The 17,489-nt window shown below is 37.2% G+C and overlaps 3 protein-coding genes across 4 annotated transcripts; 2 read left to right on the top strand and 1 right to left on the bottom strand.

The window, feature by feature from the left end:
* Window positions 1–345: 345 nt before the first annotated feature.
* htr1ab (5-hydroxytryptamine (serotonin) receptor 1A b) lies at window positions 346–2,554 on the bottom strand. The gene has a single exon (XM_048166293.1). It carries the CDS (start codon window positions 1,957–1,959, stop codon window positions 718–720), a length of 1,242 nt encoding a protein of 413 aa, XP_048022250.1. The 5' UTR covers window positions 1,960–2,554; the 3' UTR covers window positions 346–717.
* Window positions 2,555–4,277: 1,723 nt separating this feature from the next.
* rnf180b (ring finger protein 180b) lies at window positions 4,278–10,198 on the top strand. Its single transcript, XM_048166887.1, has 7 exons — window positions 4,278–4,429; window positions 4,871–4,960; window positions 5,135–5,227; window positions 5,319–5,957; window positions 9,050–9,263; window positions 9,341–9,466; window positions 9,562–10,198. Exons 1-7 carry the CDS (start codon window positions 4,412–4,414, stop codon window positions 9,753–9,755), a joined length of 1,374 nt encoding a protein of 457 aa, XP_048022844.1. The 5' UTR covers window positions 4,278–4,411; the 3' UTR covers window positions 9,756–10,198.
* Window positions 10,199–11,036: 838 nt separating this feature from the next.
* rgs7bpb (regulator of G protein signaling 7 binding protein b) lies at window positions 11,037–17,421 on the top strand. 2 transcript variants are annotated; one of them, XM_048166877.1, is made up of 6 exons: window positions 11,037–11,950; window positions 12,557–12,723; window positions 12,813–13,051; window positions 13,157–13,301; window positions 16,516–16,586; window positions 16,707–17,421. In XM_048166877.1, exons 1-6 carry the CDS (start codon window positions 11,801–11,803, stop codon window positions 16,796–16,798), a joined length of 864 nt encoding a protein of 287 aa, XP_048022834.1. In that variant the 5' UTR covers window positions 11,037–11,800; the 3' UTR covers window positions 16,799–17,421. The 2 variants fall into 2 exon arrangements, with proteins under 2 accessions (XP_048022834.1, XP_048022835.1); XM_048166878.1 differs by having other exon boundaries at window positions 11,045–11,950; window positions 12,813–12,943.
* Window positions 17,422–17,489: the final 68 nt, after the last annotated feature.

The following is a 17,489-nucleotide window of genomic DNA, read 5'->3' as shown; positions in this document are numbered from 1 at the left end:
TTGATTTGTGAAATGCTGTCGTGTGCCCTCAGACACAATGGAAAAAAAACATTTAGGTTTATATTCATTAAATCATTATATATATATATATATATATATATATATATATATATATATATATATATATATATATATATATATATTCATATAAATAGATAGATATGCATATGCCTCTCTCCATCCAAATCATTGAACATGTTAATATGTACATATCAAATGTTAAAAGCGAGGGTTTTATGTTTTTTTTTTTTTTTCTTGCTATTACTGATTTAATATGTTAGCCATTGTTAAAATATAATATTCATCCATACAAATATTTATTTTTTAAATTATTTAATTCAGTCATTTTGAGCATTGCACAGCATATTATCATGTGATCTCATTCACAAAAACATTAGTAGCCTATATGATATTTGGTTTGAGCATACTATTATTTACATTCAAAAAACAAGCACAAAAACACATAAGACTTCTTTATTTTCACATCATGGGCATGATCTGTGTTTGTCATTGACATGAAATAAACATTTTCAGTACACATTATGTAACCTGATATCATAATTATAGAATATACGTCTGATATATAAAATCAGAGTAAATAATTTATATGTATACTGGTACTAAAAAGGAAGTTTTCAGTGCTGTTAAAATACACCATTCTTTTTCTGAGCAATCAATACTGGTTAAACGCGTTTTCTAACTGAAAATGCAGGATGCTTATGGTCTGCAGAAATGGCATTTAATGATTTTCTTGAACGCGCTCTGAAAGTCTTTATTGAAGTATGCGTAAATTATGGGATTCAAGAGTGAGTTGGAATACCCGAGCCAATTAATAACGTCTATGAGCCACAAAGGCATATCACAAGATGGACAAAAAGGCATCACGAGCGCTTTGATGAAGAATGGCAGCCAACACAGAATGAAAGTGCCCATTATAATGCCAAGAGTCTTCACTGTCTTGCGCTCGCGCGCCAAGGCGAGCTTCCTCTTCGCCTCGGTGTTCTTCTCGTGTTTGTTCTCGAACAGAGGGACACAGTTCGGCGTGTTGGGCAGAGGCAGGTTGTTTTTGGAATTGCTGTGAACCTCGATGATCTCCAGAGACTCGCCGTCCTCCGCGTGCTTAATTGCGCCGTTTACGCACGCGGCGGGCTTGGGTTCGACTGCGCTTTTCCAGTTTTTGCCCAACTCTCCGTTCGCGCGCTTAAAGAGCGCAGGTGACACAGTCAAACATTTCACCCTCTTTTTCTCTGGTTTTCGAACGGTTTTGCGAATGCGAAATCTTGCCGCTTTGAATATGCGCCCATACAAGACCAGCATGAGAATCAGAGGGATGTAAAAAGCGCAAAAGGTGGAATAAATAGTGTACCAAGGGTCGTGGCTGATCATGCAAGCTTCAGGATTGGCCATGTCTTCTGCTTTACTCTTGGGCTGAGATTTCATGATCAACATGGGTGGAATTGAAATCGAAAAGCCGACAAACCAGGTAACGGTGATTAAAAGAGCGGCACGTTTTAATGTCCTTTTCTTCATGTAGTCTATCGGGTCGGTGATCGCCCAGTATCTATCCAAAGCTATAGCGCACAGGTGCAGAATGGAAGATGTGCAACATAAAATGTCTAAAGAAATAAAAATATCACAAGTTACCTGTCCAAGTGTCCACTTGTCTAAAACTTGATAAAGAGCCGCCATGGGCAACACAAGCACCGACACCATGAGGTCCGTCACGGCAAGTGATCCGATCAGGTAGTTTGCAACATTTTGCAGGGATCTTTCCAAAGCAATAGCCGCCACAACACATGCGTTTCCAAATATGGAACATAGAATGAGCGCGCCGATCAGCAAAGACGTGGAGATCTGATAACTTAGAGGAACCTTCACAGGTAAAGTCACATTGTCGATTTGTTGATCTAAACCACTGTCGTTCTGAAATGAAAAGGACGTGGCGTTGTTTTCTTCCATGTCGTGTAGAGCATATAATTCGCAGAAGCTTCAGTAAACAGCACTACTCCATTCAGAGGAGCTCACACACTTGAAGGCGATGCCAACCATCAACATTATTACTGACGACTTGTGACGACGCGGCTCCATTTATATCAGCTGTGGTCCAGACGTCAGTTACCTACGCAGGTGTATCGGGTGGGCTCGACATACAATATGTGTTTTTCCAGAATTTCTTCCAGTGAGATCCGTCCATCCTCACCATACCTGATTTGTGAAAACAAACTACTGAAGCAATGCCAACAGGTGATGGCTTTAATAAAACGTGCTAGAAAGGGGTTAATTTCCCTGACATTTTAAAGGATTGAACTTATTCTTCAGAAATGAACTTTTTTTCTTGAGATACTGACTGTAACTCCACAGCAGTCCTCGACACCCGTCGAGATGAAAAATGTATTGCTGCTGCTGCCACCTGCTGTAGCGCGTCTGCTGCTGAGAAAACTGAACGTTTTGGCCCAAACACCTCTCATTCTTCCAGCCCCCCTCATGGTTTGACCCCATGATTCAGGACTGAACACCCGCAAAGAAAGTCAAAACTAAATTTGGGGTCTTGAAAGTATACAGGTGCATCCCAATAAATTAGAATGTCGTGGAAAAGTTCATTTATTCAACTCAAATCGTGTATTAAATAAATTCAGTGCACACAGACTGAAGTACTTTAAGTCTTTGGTTCTTTTAATTGTGATGATTTTGGCTCACATTTAACAAAAACCCACCAATTCACTATCTCAATAAATTAAAATACTTCATAAGACCAATAAAAAAGGGATATTTTAAACAGAAATGTCAGGCTTCTGAAAAGTATGTTCATTTCTATGCACTCAATACTTGGTTGGGCCTCCTTTTGCATGAATTACTGCATCAATGTGGCGTGGCATGGAGGGAATCAGCTTATGGCACTGCTCATGTGTAATGGAAGCCCAGGTTGCTTTGATAGCGGCCTTCAGGTCATCTGCATTGTTGGGTCTGGTGTCTCTCATATTCCTCTTGACAATGCCCCATAGATTCTCTGTGGGGTTCAGGTCAGGCGAGTTTGCTGGCCAATCAAGCACAGTAACACCATCATTGAACCAGCTTTTGGTACCTTTGGCAGTGTGGGCAGGTGCCAAATCCTGCTGGAAAATGAAATCAGCATCTCCATAAAGCTTGTCAGCAGAAGGAAGCATGAAGTGCTCTAAAATTTCCTGGTGGATGGCTGCGTTGACTGTGGACTTCAGAAAACACAGTGGACCAACACCAGCAGATGACATGGCAGCCCAAATCATCACTGACTGTGGAAACTTCACACTGGACTTCAAGCAACATGGTTTCTGTGCCTCTCCACTCTTCCTCCAGACTCTGGGACCTTGATTTCCAAATGAAATGCAAAATTTACTTTAATCTGAAAAGAGCAACAGTCCAGTTCTTTTTCTCCTTAGCCCAGGTAAGACACTTCTGACGTTGTCTTTGGTTCAGAAGTGGCTTGGTGCGTGGAATGTGACAGTTGTAGCCCATTTCCTGAAGACGTCTGTGTGTGGTGGCTCTTGATGCACTGACTCCAGCTTCAGTCCACTCCTTTTGAAGCTCTCCTAAGTTCTTAAATCAGCTTTGCCTGACAATCTTCTCAAGCCTGCGGTCATTCCTTTCACTTGTACACCTTTTCCTACCACACTTTTTCCTTCCAGTCAACTTTCCATGAATATGCTTTGGCACATCACTCTGCGAACAGCTCTTTCAGCAATGACCCTCTGTGGCTTACCCTCATTGTAGAGGGTCTTGATGATCGTCTTCTGGACAACTGTCAAGTCAGCAGACTTCCCCATGACTGCTGTTGGGATTACTGTATACCCTGAGAATGGTAATTTAATAGAACTTGAAATTAAATATTCTAATAATTTGAGATACAGATTTTTTTATTTTGATGAGCAGCAAGCTGTAATCATCAAAATGAAAACAAAAAAGTCTGGAAATATTTTACTTTATGTCTAATAAATCTAGAATATATTTAAGTTTTACTTTTTGAATTAAATTACAGAAAAAGAAAAAAAAAACTTTTTCATGATATTCTAATTTATTGAGATGCACCTGTATTCTTTGAAAACACGTATTGAGCAGCGTGGCGCTACAGACCTGAATAAATCATGCTCACTAATTTTCTGTGTTGGTAAAAGTTTACTCTGCATTATCTGTGCATTCGTGTGCTTTAGGTTGGGGGATTTTGAATGTTTGAATAAATAAGTGAATGATTATGAATGAGAAATAAAATAATTACCGTGTAGACGTACAAGTATGTATGTCTGTTCCGAGACGATTTGTCCCTCTGCGGCGTCCGTAGTGAAGGGAGTTGTACTCGGAACATTACAGCGCCAGTCTGTTGTTTTTAGCCTTTTAGCCAAACAACTTGAGGTAGTCTTCAAAAATCCCATCGAAGAAAATGGCTACCTCTCTCGTGGTATGGCATGTTTTTATACGTACTTGAACCAAATGTTTAAAATAGGCGAACAGAAAGTATTTGTATAATAATGATTAGAAAACACCGGCCAGTACAGGAACTATCGCTGTCTATTCTTTATTGAGAAAACTACACTGTTTACATTCTGTATACAAACTGCACGTGAATTTTTTTGGCAGGTTAGATACTAAATACAGCAAATATAATTTCGCTGTACTAATTTTGGTGTTGTTTGTGGCAACGAGATTGTATTGGCCTATTTTATGGTCAAGCAAAAGTTTTCTAATGTGGAAAAAAAAGGCATGTTATACATTGATGACAACCAAGGATATTACATAACAACAATCAACTTTTTGCATGCATTGTGTTGTATGTGGTACTCATCTACCTCAGGATTTGTATAGGGATAAAAGATAATTTTCTACTTCACATTTCAAACAGAATGAAGAACAGGATAAATCAGAAGATTCAACAAACCTTCGCTGCAGAAAGTGCCGCAGATGTCTAATAGACTCAACCAGCCTTCTTAAGGTGGGTCAATTGTGATCTAAAACTCATAATCTGTTTTTAAAAAGAGGTAAATGCTTTATATTATAACTTATGGTTGCTCCAAAGCACTAATGGAATGGTTAAAGAAAAAAAAAACAATAATGGTCATTGGTAACATATATTTGTAAGTGGCATTGATATATATTGTTGTTACAGGTGGTAACATCAAGTGAAGCTGCAGCCGCATGCAGTGTGTGGCATTTAAATGTTGAATCTTTGCCAGATTGGATTTTGTCAAGTGTTGGTCAGGTACATTTACATGTATTTGTTTTTAATTTATGCAACAATGATCATCTTTAAAAGGAATGATTTATTCTGATCAAATGTACCCTTCTCACAGGTCAATTGGACTGTTGGGAAATTAAACTGCCAGTACTGTGGAGCTCGCTTGGGAGGCTTTAATTTTGTAAATTGCTCCAAATGCACCTGTGGACATGATACAACTGTACATCTCAGTAAAAGTCGTGTTGATGAGGATCTAAAACCTCTAGTTCTTTTGGCAAGACCAGGAAGGACTAGAGAACATACTAGAAGGAGGAAAAATGAGGTGGAGTCTCTCCCTCAGACAATAAGCTCAGCGCTCTCTCCTTCCTCAACTCTCAACTTCTCCTGTCCTGTATCTCAAGTAGTCTCTGCTGAAACTGAATTTGAGGTTGAGTCAAGTGAAGAACCACAGATTCTTGAGAATGTCGAGAGAGTCACAGATGTTTCTTCAACTTCTGAATTGCCACTACAGCTGTATGATTATCAGGAGACCGTAGAGGAACGGCATGTGGGTTCTGCTTCCCGGAGTAGAACTTCTCTGGACAGAGCAGTGGATCCCGAGGACATCAGACTGATGGAGGAGCCACCCAGAAACATCTTACCCAATGTAGAGCCAAAGCTCTTCAAGAGAGAGAAAAACCGCCTGAAAAGCCTAAGAAGGAAGCAGAGGAAGAAGGAACGCTGGATTCAGAGACAGCAGGAGGCAAAAGATCTGGTGAGATGTTTTAAAATCATGGATGGCACCAAAATCTAACATGATTTGTTCCTATTTGTCAATTTAACTACTATCTAGCAAGGCTGGGCAATATTCAGAATTTAAGAATTGGCCTTGTTAAATGCGTTTGAATCAATATGGCTTCCCCACAGGATATTGAATTGGAATTTTTTAAATTGCATTTAAAGAAATTCAATACAGTCTGTCATACAAATATTTCATCATCCAAAACAAGTTTTGCGACAAAACATAAATTGATTTTGAAAAATAATTCATTACAGGGTTTCTGCGGGTCTTAGAAAGTCTATATTTGACCTTTCACAATTTAAGGCCTTAAAATGTTGTAAACAGGAGCAGAAAGTCTTAAATTAAATATCATGGCATTAAATTAGGGCCCTATGATTTCTGCTACGTGGAAAATGTGGACAGAATCGCAGAATTAAATTGAATGAAATGTCATGGAATTTGTCAAATTTTGGATTAATAAATCAAAACTAGGTCAGTACACAAAAAGGGATAGTTCCCACCCCAAAATAAAAATTCTGTCATCATTTGGTCACCCTCATGTTGTTCCAAGCCTGTAAGACTTTCGTTCATCATATAAAGCGATCAAGTCTCTTCAGAAAATATGGACTACTCTGCTTGATTCATATGGATTAGTTTTATGATTTCTTTATGAACTTTTTGAAGCCACAAAGTGGTAGTTGCATGGACTGTCAATGGAGGGACAGATATCTCTCAGACTTAATTAAAGTATCTTTATTTGTGTTCCGAAGATGAACAAAAGTCTTACGGGTTTGGAATGACATGAGGGTGAGTATATGATGACAGAATTTTTATTTTTGGGTGAACTAACCCTTTAAATATGAATCCTGCATGTCTCTGTGTGAATGAATGGCATAGATGCGCAGTCTTCCTCACACATACTCTGCTCTTAGAGTCATGTCAGGAGCATTTTACTGTTTAATTTGAGAAAAACTATCATCATATCATATACACAGAGAAACGTAAAGGTCTTTATGACAACTCGTCACAATAAAAATTCAGTTTAACTTGAAGATTGTGACTGAAATATATGACTATTGTACAATAGAATGTAACAATAACCTCTAATAGTAAACCTCTGTTGTGCAGCACTTTATTTGTCAACAAAAATGAAAGCGTTTATTTAATTCTCATTTGATTAAAAGATAAATTAAATTAATGTTTTATGCCTTCATTTGATAACCAGAAAAATACACAAAGCAAAAAACACAACAGAATTTCTGGGGAAAAAATCATAGGGCTCTATTATTGTAAACAAATTAATAAATGAAGTTGTTTTTATTGATTACATTTATTAGACATGCTTTTGATTATTAACATTTAATTAAACCATTAAAATTAAATCCAGAAAAATGAAAATGGAAAACACAGAATTTGGTAAAAATAAATAAATAAATTAAAACTTTTTTGTTAAACTTTTAATAAATTGCTGTTAAATTGTATGTTTCATGATTTCTATAAATTAGACATGCTTTTTGATTAATAAAATTTAATTTAGATTCCAGTAAAAGTAAAACAGAAAAAACTATAAAACAAAAAATAAATAAAACAGATTTCATAAGGCCCTAAATTAAACTGCAAAATGAAATTGCATGCACTGAAAAAATGAATATCTTCCTCAGTATTTTTGTTTTCCAGTACAAATATCTAAACATCCTTAAATCAAGAAACATTTACTTGAGATGCAAAATGAAGAAATTAAGTATTGTTTTCTGAGAAATTGAACAAAATTAATTGAGTTTATGCTTAAAACAAGAACAAATATCTGTCAATGGGTATAAAAATTACTTTTTCATTTGAATTAAGTTGATTTTCCTGAAACAATTGGCGGATATTTGTTCTTGTTTTAATCGTAAAATCACGACGTCATTTTGCTTCTCAAGTAAATGTCTCTTGATTTAAGAATCTTGTAGATATTTGCAGTGGAAAACAAGACAAAACTACTGAAAAAGAGCATCAGTCTTTTGCAGTGTGATCAGAAGGTACAGTAAAAGTTATTTCCATATTCTAGTGCTTGGGAACAGAGCTATGAATTAAAAAGTAATGGAGATCTGTTGGAAATTGTATTTTCAAATTTTGAAGTGTTGCTAATACACACAACTAACTCATTGTGTGCTTCCTAGACATTTACATTTAGAGAACATATTGACGTGTTGTTTCCTTCAATTTATTCCTTAAATTTTCTTTAATTGATCTTAAAGAGGTCTTAAATTTACATTCATAAAACCTGCAGAAACACTGCATTGTGAATAATGCTCAAGATCTTTAAAGTCACATGGATTCCGATTGGCTGAGAGAGAAAAAAATACGTTTTGAAAGTGTTTTCAATTATATTCATCTGGCGTTATTGTTATAATTGTGATGTGGACTTCCCTATTCTCATTATAACTATATAAATATATTTACATGTATGCATTTGTCAGACATGTTTATCCAAAGTGATTCACATTTGCATTTAATGTATACATTTCATCAGTTCATCAGTTGGGAATTCACCCATGACTTTGGCATTGCTAGCACCATGCTCTACTGTTTGAGCTACAATAACGTCATAGTTATAATCCTCGGTGTGAGGATTATAACGATGACGTTTTTTTTTCTTTTTTTCTCGTGACATCTGAATTACAGTTCTGCATCCTGTTCCCTTCCTCTATCCTGAATGGTACACAGCTCTAGTTTGTTTAATGTATGAGGTGTCCAATAAGCAAGAAATGAATGTGGGCTATTGAGCGAGGAGCTGTTGTACTGACAAGAGTTCTGGCAAAATGTCAATAATACATGCGTGGATTAAGACAGGCATAAATCCACATAATAGGCTGCTGCAAGAATCCTGAGGATCTTAAAAAGCCATTCACAGCTGCACATGGCTCTTGCAGCAGGTGGCATTTTATTGGAGATTTATTTATTTGATAACCAGTAGGCCACATCTTTTTCATTGAGATATTTTTTTAATAATAATTTTAAAAAAAATTTTTTAAAACAATTTACCGGTTCTTCAGTAATTTTTTTTTTTTTTTTTTATGTTTTGTGTTATTTCTACCTATCAGGCTATGAAGTGGGACCTAACAGGCAGCGATGATGAGGAAAGAGAAGGATATACATGTGCCGTGTGTTTAGACGTATATTACAGCCCCTACATGTGCCATCCTTGCAGTCATGTGTTCTGTGAGCCCTGTTTGAGAACTCTGGCCAAGAATCGGCCAAGCAATACACCATGCCCTCTCTGTAGGACACTCATATCCCATGTGCTCTTTCAGGAAGGTGAGTGGAACACATAAAGTCCATTTTCTCTCTCAGTGCATCTCAACTTTATCTAACATTTTTTTTTTTTTCTTCAGAGCTCAGTCAAACTACAAAGACATGTTTCCCAAAAGTATATCGGTCAAGACATGAGACCTTTCAGAAGACCAACTATTCGAAATGGCCCCTGCCCAACTGTCCGAAGCGTTTTCGCATCTTTTGGGGTTGGTCGTATGTCATTTGCATAAGAATGTCTTCAAGCCCTAAGGATTTTTAATTACAGGTTGGCCACTTATTTCCCTTTTCTTTGTTATTTCAGGGTTTCAGAGACACGGAGGCCCTGCCAGTCGCTGGCAGTTTCCCCACAGAGCATTTGGCCTGGATGCGTTGGATTTGGGGGACATGTGGGGTTGGCCATTTGACATTGACTTTGTAATCATCTCTATCTACTCTCTGCACTGGGTGATGGCGTTCATCATCTTCTGTGGCCTCTGCTACTTCCTCCTCATCTAATGAACGGAGGATTAAATCTCACTTTGCTGTTATTGGACAAAAGAATGTTGTTGATAGTGGACATCTCATCAAGTGCCTCATACTTTTATTTCAATGTAGCTTCAAATATGGCGAAATATTATTAAGGTGTTTTTCTTCCTGTGTGTTTGTGTTTTAGGTCTTACAGGGTTTGTGCAATTCATAGATATCACGTTTAGCTGTTGCTTAATATCATCAGCCTACTTGACCTGTAAACAGTATTATAATGCAATAGAAAACAAAAACAAAAAAAGCAATAATTCAGGACATAATGCTTAATCTGTTTGTAGTTGCCTTTATTTCTGTTGCTTTTGGTTGGAGCTATTTAGAAGATGCTTGTCTAATGCTAAAACCACTGAAATTTAGAAATTTATTTGTACAATAGATTTAATGACTTCTTTTACACAGTAAAAGGTTTGAGAGCATTTGTTGTTGTGTCAATTCAATCTATGGGCATGAGATTGTAATTTATAGGATTAGTTCACTTTCAAATTAAAATTTCCTGATAATTTACTCACCCCCATGTCATCCAAGATGTTCATGTCTTTCTTTCTTCAGTCAAAAAGAAATTAAGGTTTTTTTAACATTCCAGAATTATTATTCATATAGTGGACTTCAATGGAGCCCAAACGGTTGAAGGTCAAAATTACAGTTTCATTGCAGCTTCAAAACGTTCTTAACGATCAGAGAACAAGGGTGTTATCTAAAGAAACCATCGCTCATTTTCTAAAATATATATATATATATATATATATATATATATATATATATATATATATATATATATATATAATGTTTTAACAATAAATGCTCATCTTGAACTTGCTCTGTTTTTCTTCTCTATTAGAATTCTGGCCGTGTAGAAACTGCTAAGTGTATTACTGCCCTCCACAGGTCAAAGTTTGAACTAATTGTTATATACTTGCACTAGCATATTGTATGACAATTTAGTTCAAACTTTGACCTGTGGAGGGCAGTAATACACGTAGCAGTGTCTACACTGCTGGAATTCAAATAGAGAAGAAGAGAGCTAGTTCAAGATGAGCATTTATGGTTAAAACGTATAAAATAAAAAAAAATAAAAAATTAGAAAATGAGCCATGGTTTCTCTAGATAAGACCCTTTTTCTCGTCTGGGATCGCTGTAAACTGTAATTTTGACCTTCAACCGTTTGGGCTCCATTGAAGTCCACTATATGGAGAATAAGCCTGGAATGTTTTCATCAAAAACCTTAATTTCTTTTCGACTGAAGAAAGAAAGACATGAACATATTTGATGACATGGGAGTGAGTAAATTATCAAGAAATTTTAATTTGAAAGTGAACTAATCCTTTAATTTGGCCTAGAATAACAGCCCAGTCTTATATCTCAAAGCAAAGTTTGGGGATGTTTTTTTGTTCCTCTTAATCCCTAAGGGGCACCATGTTTTCTCCTTTTTTGGAACTCCTAACATTGTAGAAACATTCTCGTTCCCAGAATGTTGGAGGATACTTTTTGTGTGACAACGCGTAGCCTATTGTTTTCCATACATCAACATTTCAAGACGGTTTATGCAACAACATAAGAACTTGTGTACAGAATGTTTTCTAATGTCTTTTAACCAAATATTAATGTTTCCAGAACGTTTCAAAAAGGATTTTGATAGACAGCAAATCTTTTGATATCAATAAATATATAAGCATTGATTCCGTATGTTTGAGACGGCGCTTACAATTAAAGTCGTGTCCTTTTCCTCATACTAAGAAATTGGGTTTCATTGACGAATTCGTCTGTCCACGATAGAAGCCCGCAGCTGTGGAGTTACAGCGGCGCTCGGCCCTCGACAGGGGTGAAGGTGACTCGCCTGTTGGTGCGGGAGATGCAGAGGAAGCGTCGCGGACGCTCGCTCGGCTCCGTCACATCACTCTAATCATCGACGGCAGAGAAACAACAGCCTTCATCCAAGGATCGACCTCACCCTCGAATCGAGGACAGACGGATTAAAGACATTTTCTCAGTGAGGTGGTTTTATTCGTGGATGCGTATGCATGTGTTCTGCACCGAACGGGCGAAAGAACCGCCCCAGATCCGCAGCCAACATTTTTCAAATCGGCAAGTCTTCGATGAGGGATCCGGAGCGCCGGGAGAGCACCGAGAGCACGCGGAGAGCTCAGCGGGCGATGGATGACTGTAGAACGGTGAGCGTACTGTAGAGCAACCGCTGTCACTCTTCTGCTGGTGCTATTTTTGGATAGGCTTTATTGGTGTCTACTCATTAAAATGATTATTAATTATATTCAAGTTAACAGGTTTAAAATGTGCGGATATTAAGTCTGTATAGCCCATACTGCACTTTACCAAAAGCCTATACGGGATGTGATGTATTGAAACATGAATAATTATTGGCTTTCTGTTTGTGAATTGATAAGATAAATTATTGGTTTTGTTATGATTATTACTCACCGTTTTCATATTGCACCATTGTTTAGAAATTACATTCCTCTCCACAATCCCATGTGTTGCTATGTGGCATAATGGCAGCTAAACTCGTGTTTATCCTGCTGGAAAATCCAGTTAAAGCTGCTGGCTGTTTTGGAACATGGCTGGTTTCTCGCTAGTCAAAAATGATCAACCAGCTACCATGATGCCAGCTTGTCAAGCTGATAACTGCAAGATGGTCTACCAACCAAACCAGCTACCAGGTTCCAAAATACTGCCAGCATCTTAATCAGGGTTTTCCATTAGGAATATATACACATTCACTTTCTAAAAATAGACTGAGCAGGATTTGTCTACATTTATAGACCGTTCAGGAGTTCAACACTCTAGTGGCCCTCCATCGTGAGCAGGTCATCTCCATAGGGGAGAATACAATCGACTGTCCTTCTTTAAGGGCACAGATGCACAAGACTCGCATCAAAGGATGTGCCGTAGCCCAGGCCGCCTATCAAAACCTTGATGCAATCTCTGGGTAAGCCATGTATTTTTGAAGATGTGACTGTAGGATGTCATGAAGCTCAACTGATATGGATTCTGTTTTTCTCTCTATGCTTGTCTTAGGCCAGAGGATGGTGAAATCCACCCAGAAATATGCAGGTTGTTCATCCAGCTTCAGTGCTGCCTGGAGATGTACATTACAGAAATGCTGAAGTCTATGTGTCTGTTGGGTGTTCTGCAGCTCCATAGGAAAGGTGTTGTGTCATTGACAGCCAGCAGAGGACAGCAGATTCTTTACATAAGCAGACATGAGTACATAAAGCTAATATACTGCATGGCGAAATACTACAGTCAGGCTGAAGGTGGCGGGGATAGCACAATAAATACATAAAACAGCTTATTTGAGAAGCCATTTGGTTTTTCTGTATGCAAAACAATGTATAAATATCATGCACTGTTTTGTTTAGGAAATGATGCGTGTCCTGAACCAAATATGGACTGCAGAGTAGACGAAAGCTCTGATGTGCCCATGCTGGAAGATCGTTCATCATCACCTGTAGATTTTCCACAGGAATCTTGGGTCGTGTGCGCAGACATTGAGAACATTGAGAGGTACGAAAAACAGATTAGGAATAACAGCTTCTTCTCTTTTAGCGGCGTTGGTTTAGGAAGAATTTTTCCTATTTTCTCCATTGGGATTTCAAACAGTTTTGCAGTAAGGAGTTTTAAGCAATCCAATCAACTAGGTCCGAGATGAATCACAACATGACAGACTTATATTTTAAGCAAAAAGTATTTGAAAAGCTGACTATAATCCTTTGAAGGGAATTAACTATAATCACAATATGTAATAAAATTTTTTTTTTAACCTTTTATTTATCAAGGACACATTAAATGGATAAAAAATGTCAGTAAAGGCATTAATAATGTTACAAAATATTTCAAATTCAAATAAATGCTGTTCTTTTTAACTTTCTATCCATCAAAGAACCCTGAAAAAAAGATCACAGGTTTTACCTAAATATTAAAGGGTTAGTTCACCCAAAAATGAAAATTCTGTCATTTATTACTCACCCTCATGTCGTTCTACACCCGTAAGACCTTCATTCATCTTCAGAACACAAATTAAGATATTTTTGATGAAATCCGATGGCTCAGTGAGGCCTCTATTGCCAGCAATGTCACTGAACCTCTTAAGATCCAGAAAGGTGCTAAAGACATATTTAAAACAGTTCATGTGAGTACAGTTGTTCTACCTTAATATTGTAAAGTGATGAGAATACTTTTTGTGCATCAAAAAAAATAAAAAAAATAACGACTTTTCAACAAAATTTAGTGACGGCCGGTTTCAAAACACTGCTTCGAAGATTTACGAATCTTTTGTTTCGAATAGTGGTTCAGAGCGCCAAAGTCATGTGATTTCAGTAAACGAGGCTTTATTTACGCAAACCGAACCACTGATTCAAAACAAAAGATTTGTAAATCTTCGAAGCAGTGTTTTGAATTCGGCCGTCACTAGATATTGTTGAAAAGTCGTTATTTTGCTTTTTTGGTGCACAAAAAGTATTCTCGTCGCTTTATAATATAAAAAGGAACACTCCACTTTTTTTGGAAATAGGCTCATTTTCCAGCTCCCCTAGAGTTAAAGGTGCTAAAGAGGATGTTTTGTTTTATACATTTTTGCAATATTACTTGAAACTGTCTTTACTAACTGATAAAAGACTATTTATTAGGTGCACTGAAAGGAATAATGTTAATATACATCATCTGTGCACGAGGTAGGGCCTTAAACACATCAGCCAATCGCGTAAACGATTGGCCCTCTGGCTTGTCAATCACTGCCATGACGTTCCTTGTGCGAGACGTGCGCGGCTGCGCGCTCCAGTAACTTTCCACACTCCACAGGCGCCGCATGCAATGTTTTTGTCAGGAGACAGAAGTAACAACTGCAGATTATGAGGTACCTGCGGTGAGTCCGACATAATGAATCCACTAACATGACACAGCGAATGCCGGTGGTAAACAAACACTCGTGTTCCAATACTCGTGCACGAATTTTGGGAGGCGTTCCTTTGAAAGGAGGGGGGCTGTTCTTACGCATGCGCTCATTTCAAAAACTCAGTAACAGTCTTTGGATTCTCAGTCGACGAAAAAATCCTCTCTATCACCTTTAAACAGTTGAGTTTTACCATTTTCGAATCCATTCAGCCGATCTCCAGGACTGGCAGTACCACTTTTAGCATAGTTTAGCATAGTTCATTGAGTTCAAAAAGACAAGTTCAAAAAAATGACCAAAGAGTTTTGATATTTTTCCTATTTAAAACTTGACTCTTCTGTAGTTACATCGTATACTAAGACCGACGGAAAATGAAAAAAATCATTTTTTTGAGCGAGATGCTAACAGTCTAATCAGATTCAATGAACTATGCTAAGCTATGCTAAAAGTGGTACTGCCAGTCCTGGAGATCGGCTGAATGGACTCGAAAACGGTAAAACTCTAATGTTTAACTCTAGGGGAGTTGGAAAATGAGCCTATTTTCAAAAAGTTGAGTGTTCCTTTAAGGTTGAACCACTGTACTCACATGAACTGATTTAAAGGGATAGTTCACCCAAAAATTTAAATTTCGTGTTTATCTGCTTAACCCCAGGGCATCCAAGATGTAGGTGACTTTGTTTCTTCAGTAGAACACAAATGATGATTTTTAACTCCAACCGTTGCGGTCTGTCAGCCTTATAATGTGGGTCAATGGGAACTTCTTTTATAAGAGTAAATAAAACATGCACAGACAAATCCAAATTAAACCCTGTGGCTCGTGACGACACATTGATGTCCTAAGACACGAAACGATCGGTTTGTGTGAGAAAACGAACAGTATTTATATCATTTTTTACTTCTAATACACCACTATGTCTCTGACAACGGCAGTGATGTCTCACACTTATACTTCAATGAGTGCTAGACATTACTTCTGTTGTCAGAGCGCGATCAGACCTCACTAAACGAGTGCTGAACGCAGTTGGACATAGTGGTGTATTAGAAGTAAAAAATGATATAAATACTGTTCGGTTTCTCGCACAAACCGATCGTTTCGTGTCTTAGGACATCAATGTGTCGTCACGAGCCACAGGGTTTAATTTGGATTTGTCTGTGCGTGTTTTATTTACTCTTATAAAAGAAGTTCCCATTGACCCACATTATAAGGCTGACAGACCGCAACGGTTGGAGTTAAAAATCATCGTTTGTGTTCTACTGAAGAAACAAAGTCACCTACATCTTTGATGCCCTGGGGGTAAGCAGATAAACATCACATTTTAATTTTTGGGTGAACTATCCCTTTAAATATGTCTTTAGCACCTTTCTGGATCTTGAGAGGTTCAGTGACATTGCTAGCAATGGAGGCCTCACTGAGCCATCAGATTTCATCAAAAATATCTTTATAATTTATATAATATAATAATATATATATTATTTATATAATATTATAATGTATAATTTGTGTTTCGAAGATGAACGAAGGTCTTACGGGTGTAATAAATGACATAATTTTCATTTTTGGTTGAACTAACCCTTTAAGCAGCATATTGTTTTCAATATTGATAATAATAAGAAGAAATGTTTCTTGTGCAGCACCAAGTCAGCATATTCAGCTTCATCGCAACTTTTAAATAGTAGCGTATATAAAATGCTTGTGGGCAATTTGGGGTATTAATGAGGTAAAATGGGGTTAAAGCCAAAATGAGGTCTTTAAATACTGTACTAAATATCCATTTGACTGTGATCTCAGATAGTTCATGTTCTGTATTGTGATTTTTTTTTTTTTTTCAGTGATATGCGAGAAATGAGAAACCTTCTAAGCAAACTCAGGGAGACCATGCCTTTGCCACTGAAAAATCAAGGTGAGTCTCAAACATTTATCAGTGATTTATTCCAGTACTGTAATGAATTCTTTAAACCTTCTAATCTCAAATAGCTAGAAATGTATTTATATATTTAATGCTCCACTTTCATGCATGTAGATGACAGCAGTCTGCTAAATCTGACTCCTTATCCACTGGTGAGGCAGAGGAAGAGGCGATTCTCCGGGCTTTGTTGCCTTGTGTCTGGCTGAACCTTCAATACTCTCAAGTCTTCTTTTTCGGTCATTGATCAATTAGCGCTTCACTCGTCTCCTTTGTGTCTTTGGAACTGTTTCGCTAACGTAATATGTGTCCCTGGACAGTGTCAAAACTACTTAATCACTTGTTGGAGGACAGAATTCCCTTGACTCAAAACCCTGCCTGTTGAGTTCTTAAGCAAAATCAATTGTCTATTTTTAGTTACCGAGAGGTTCATTCTTTGTCATGTGCTGTGAAACCATATGATTGTATAAAAAAACAAGTGAATGAAGTGAAATAATAACATCTGTCTCTGATGTTCTTTTATCATAGCCATAGAGTTTGTTTTCAGTAAAAGGGCACATTTAGTTATAGTATTGCTGTTTTTCATCTACTTGCTTCTTCTTTTTTTTGTTCTTTTATATAAATTTGGCCACTGTGCAATGCTTTTAATTTAGTCTTCCATAAAGGGGAAATGTTGTAAAAAATTGTATCAGTCATTGTAAGGGCACAAGAGTGCTCTGCACTAAAGCCATTGCTATTTCATTCTAAGCTTGAAACAAATATAACACATTAAAATTCACAGTGTACATAATACAAATAATTGTAAATAAAACATTGTATTTATTATAATTGATTTTAATGATTTTATTTTTTCATTTATGCAATCAAGACATCAGGTTTGTGTGAATGTATATCCCAGTT

Source organism: Megalobrama amblycephala, linkage group LG18, assembly GCF_018812025.1.
Source record: "Megalobrama amblycephala isolate DHTTF-2021 linkage group LG18, ASM1881202v1, whole genome shotgun sequence".
NCBI classification, from domain to species: Eukaryota; Metazoa; Chordata; class Actinopteri; order Cypriniformes; family Xenocyprididae; genus Megalobrama; species Megalobrama amblycephala.
Note: the sequence above shows the minus strand (reverse complement) of the source record. Positions and strands in the feature narration are given on the sequence as shown.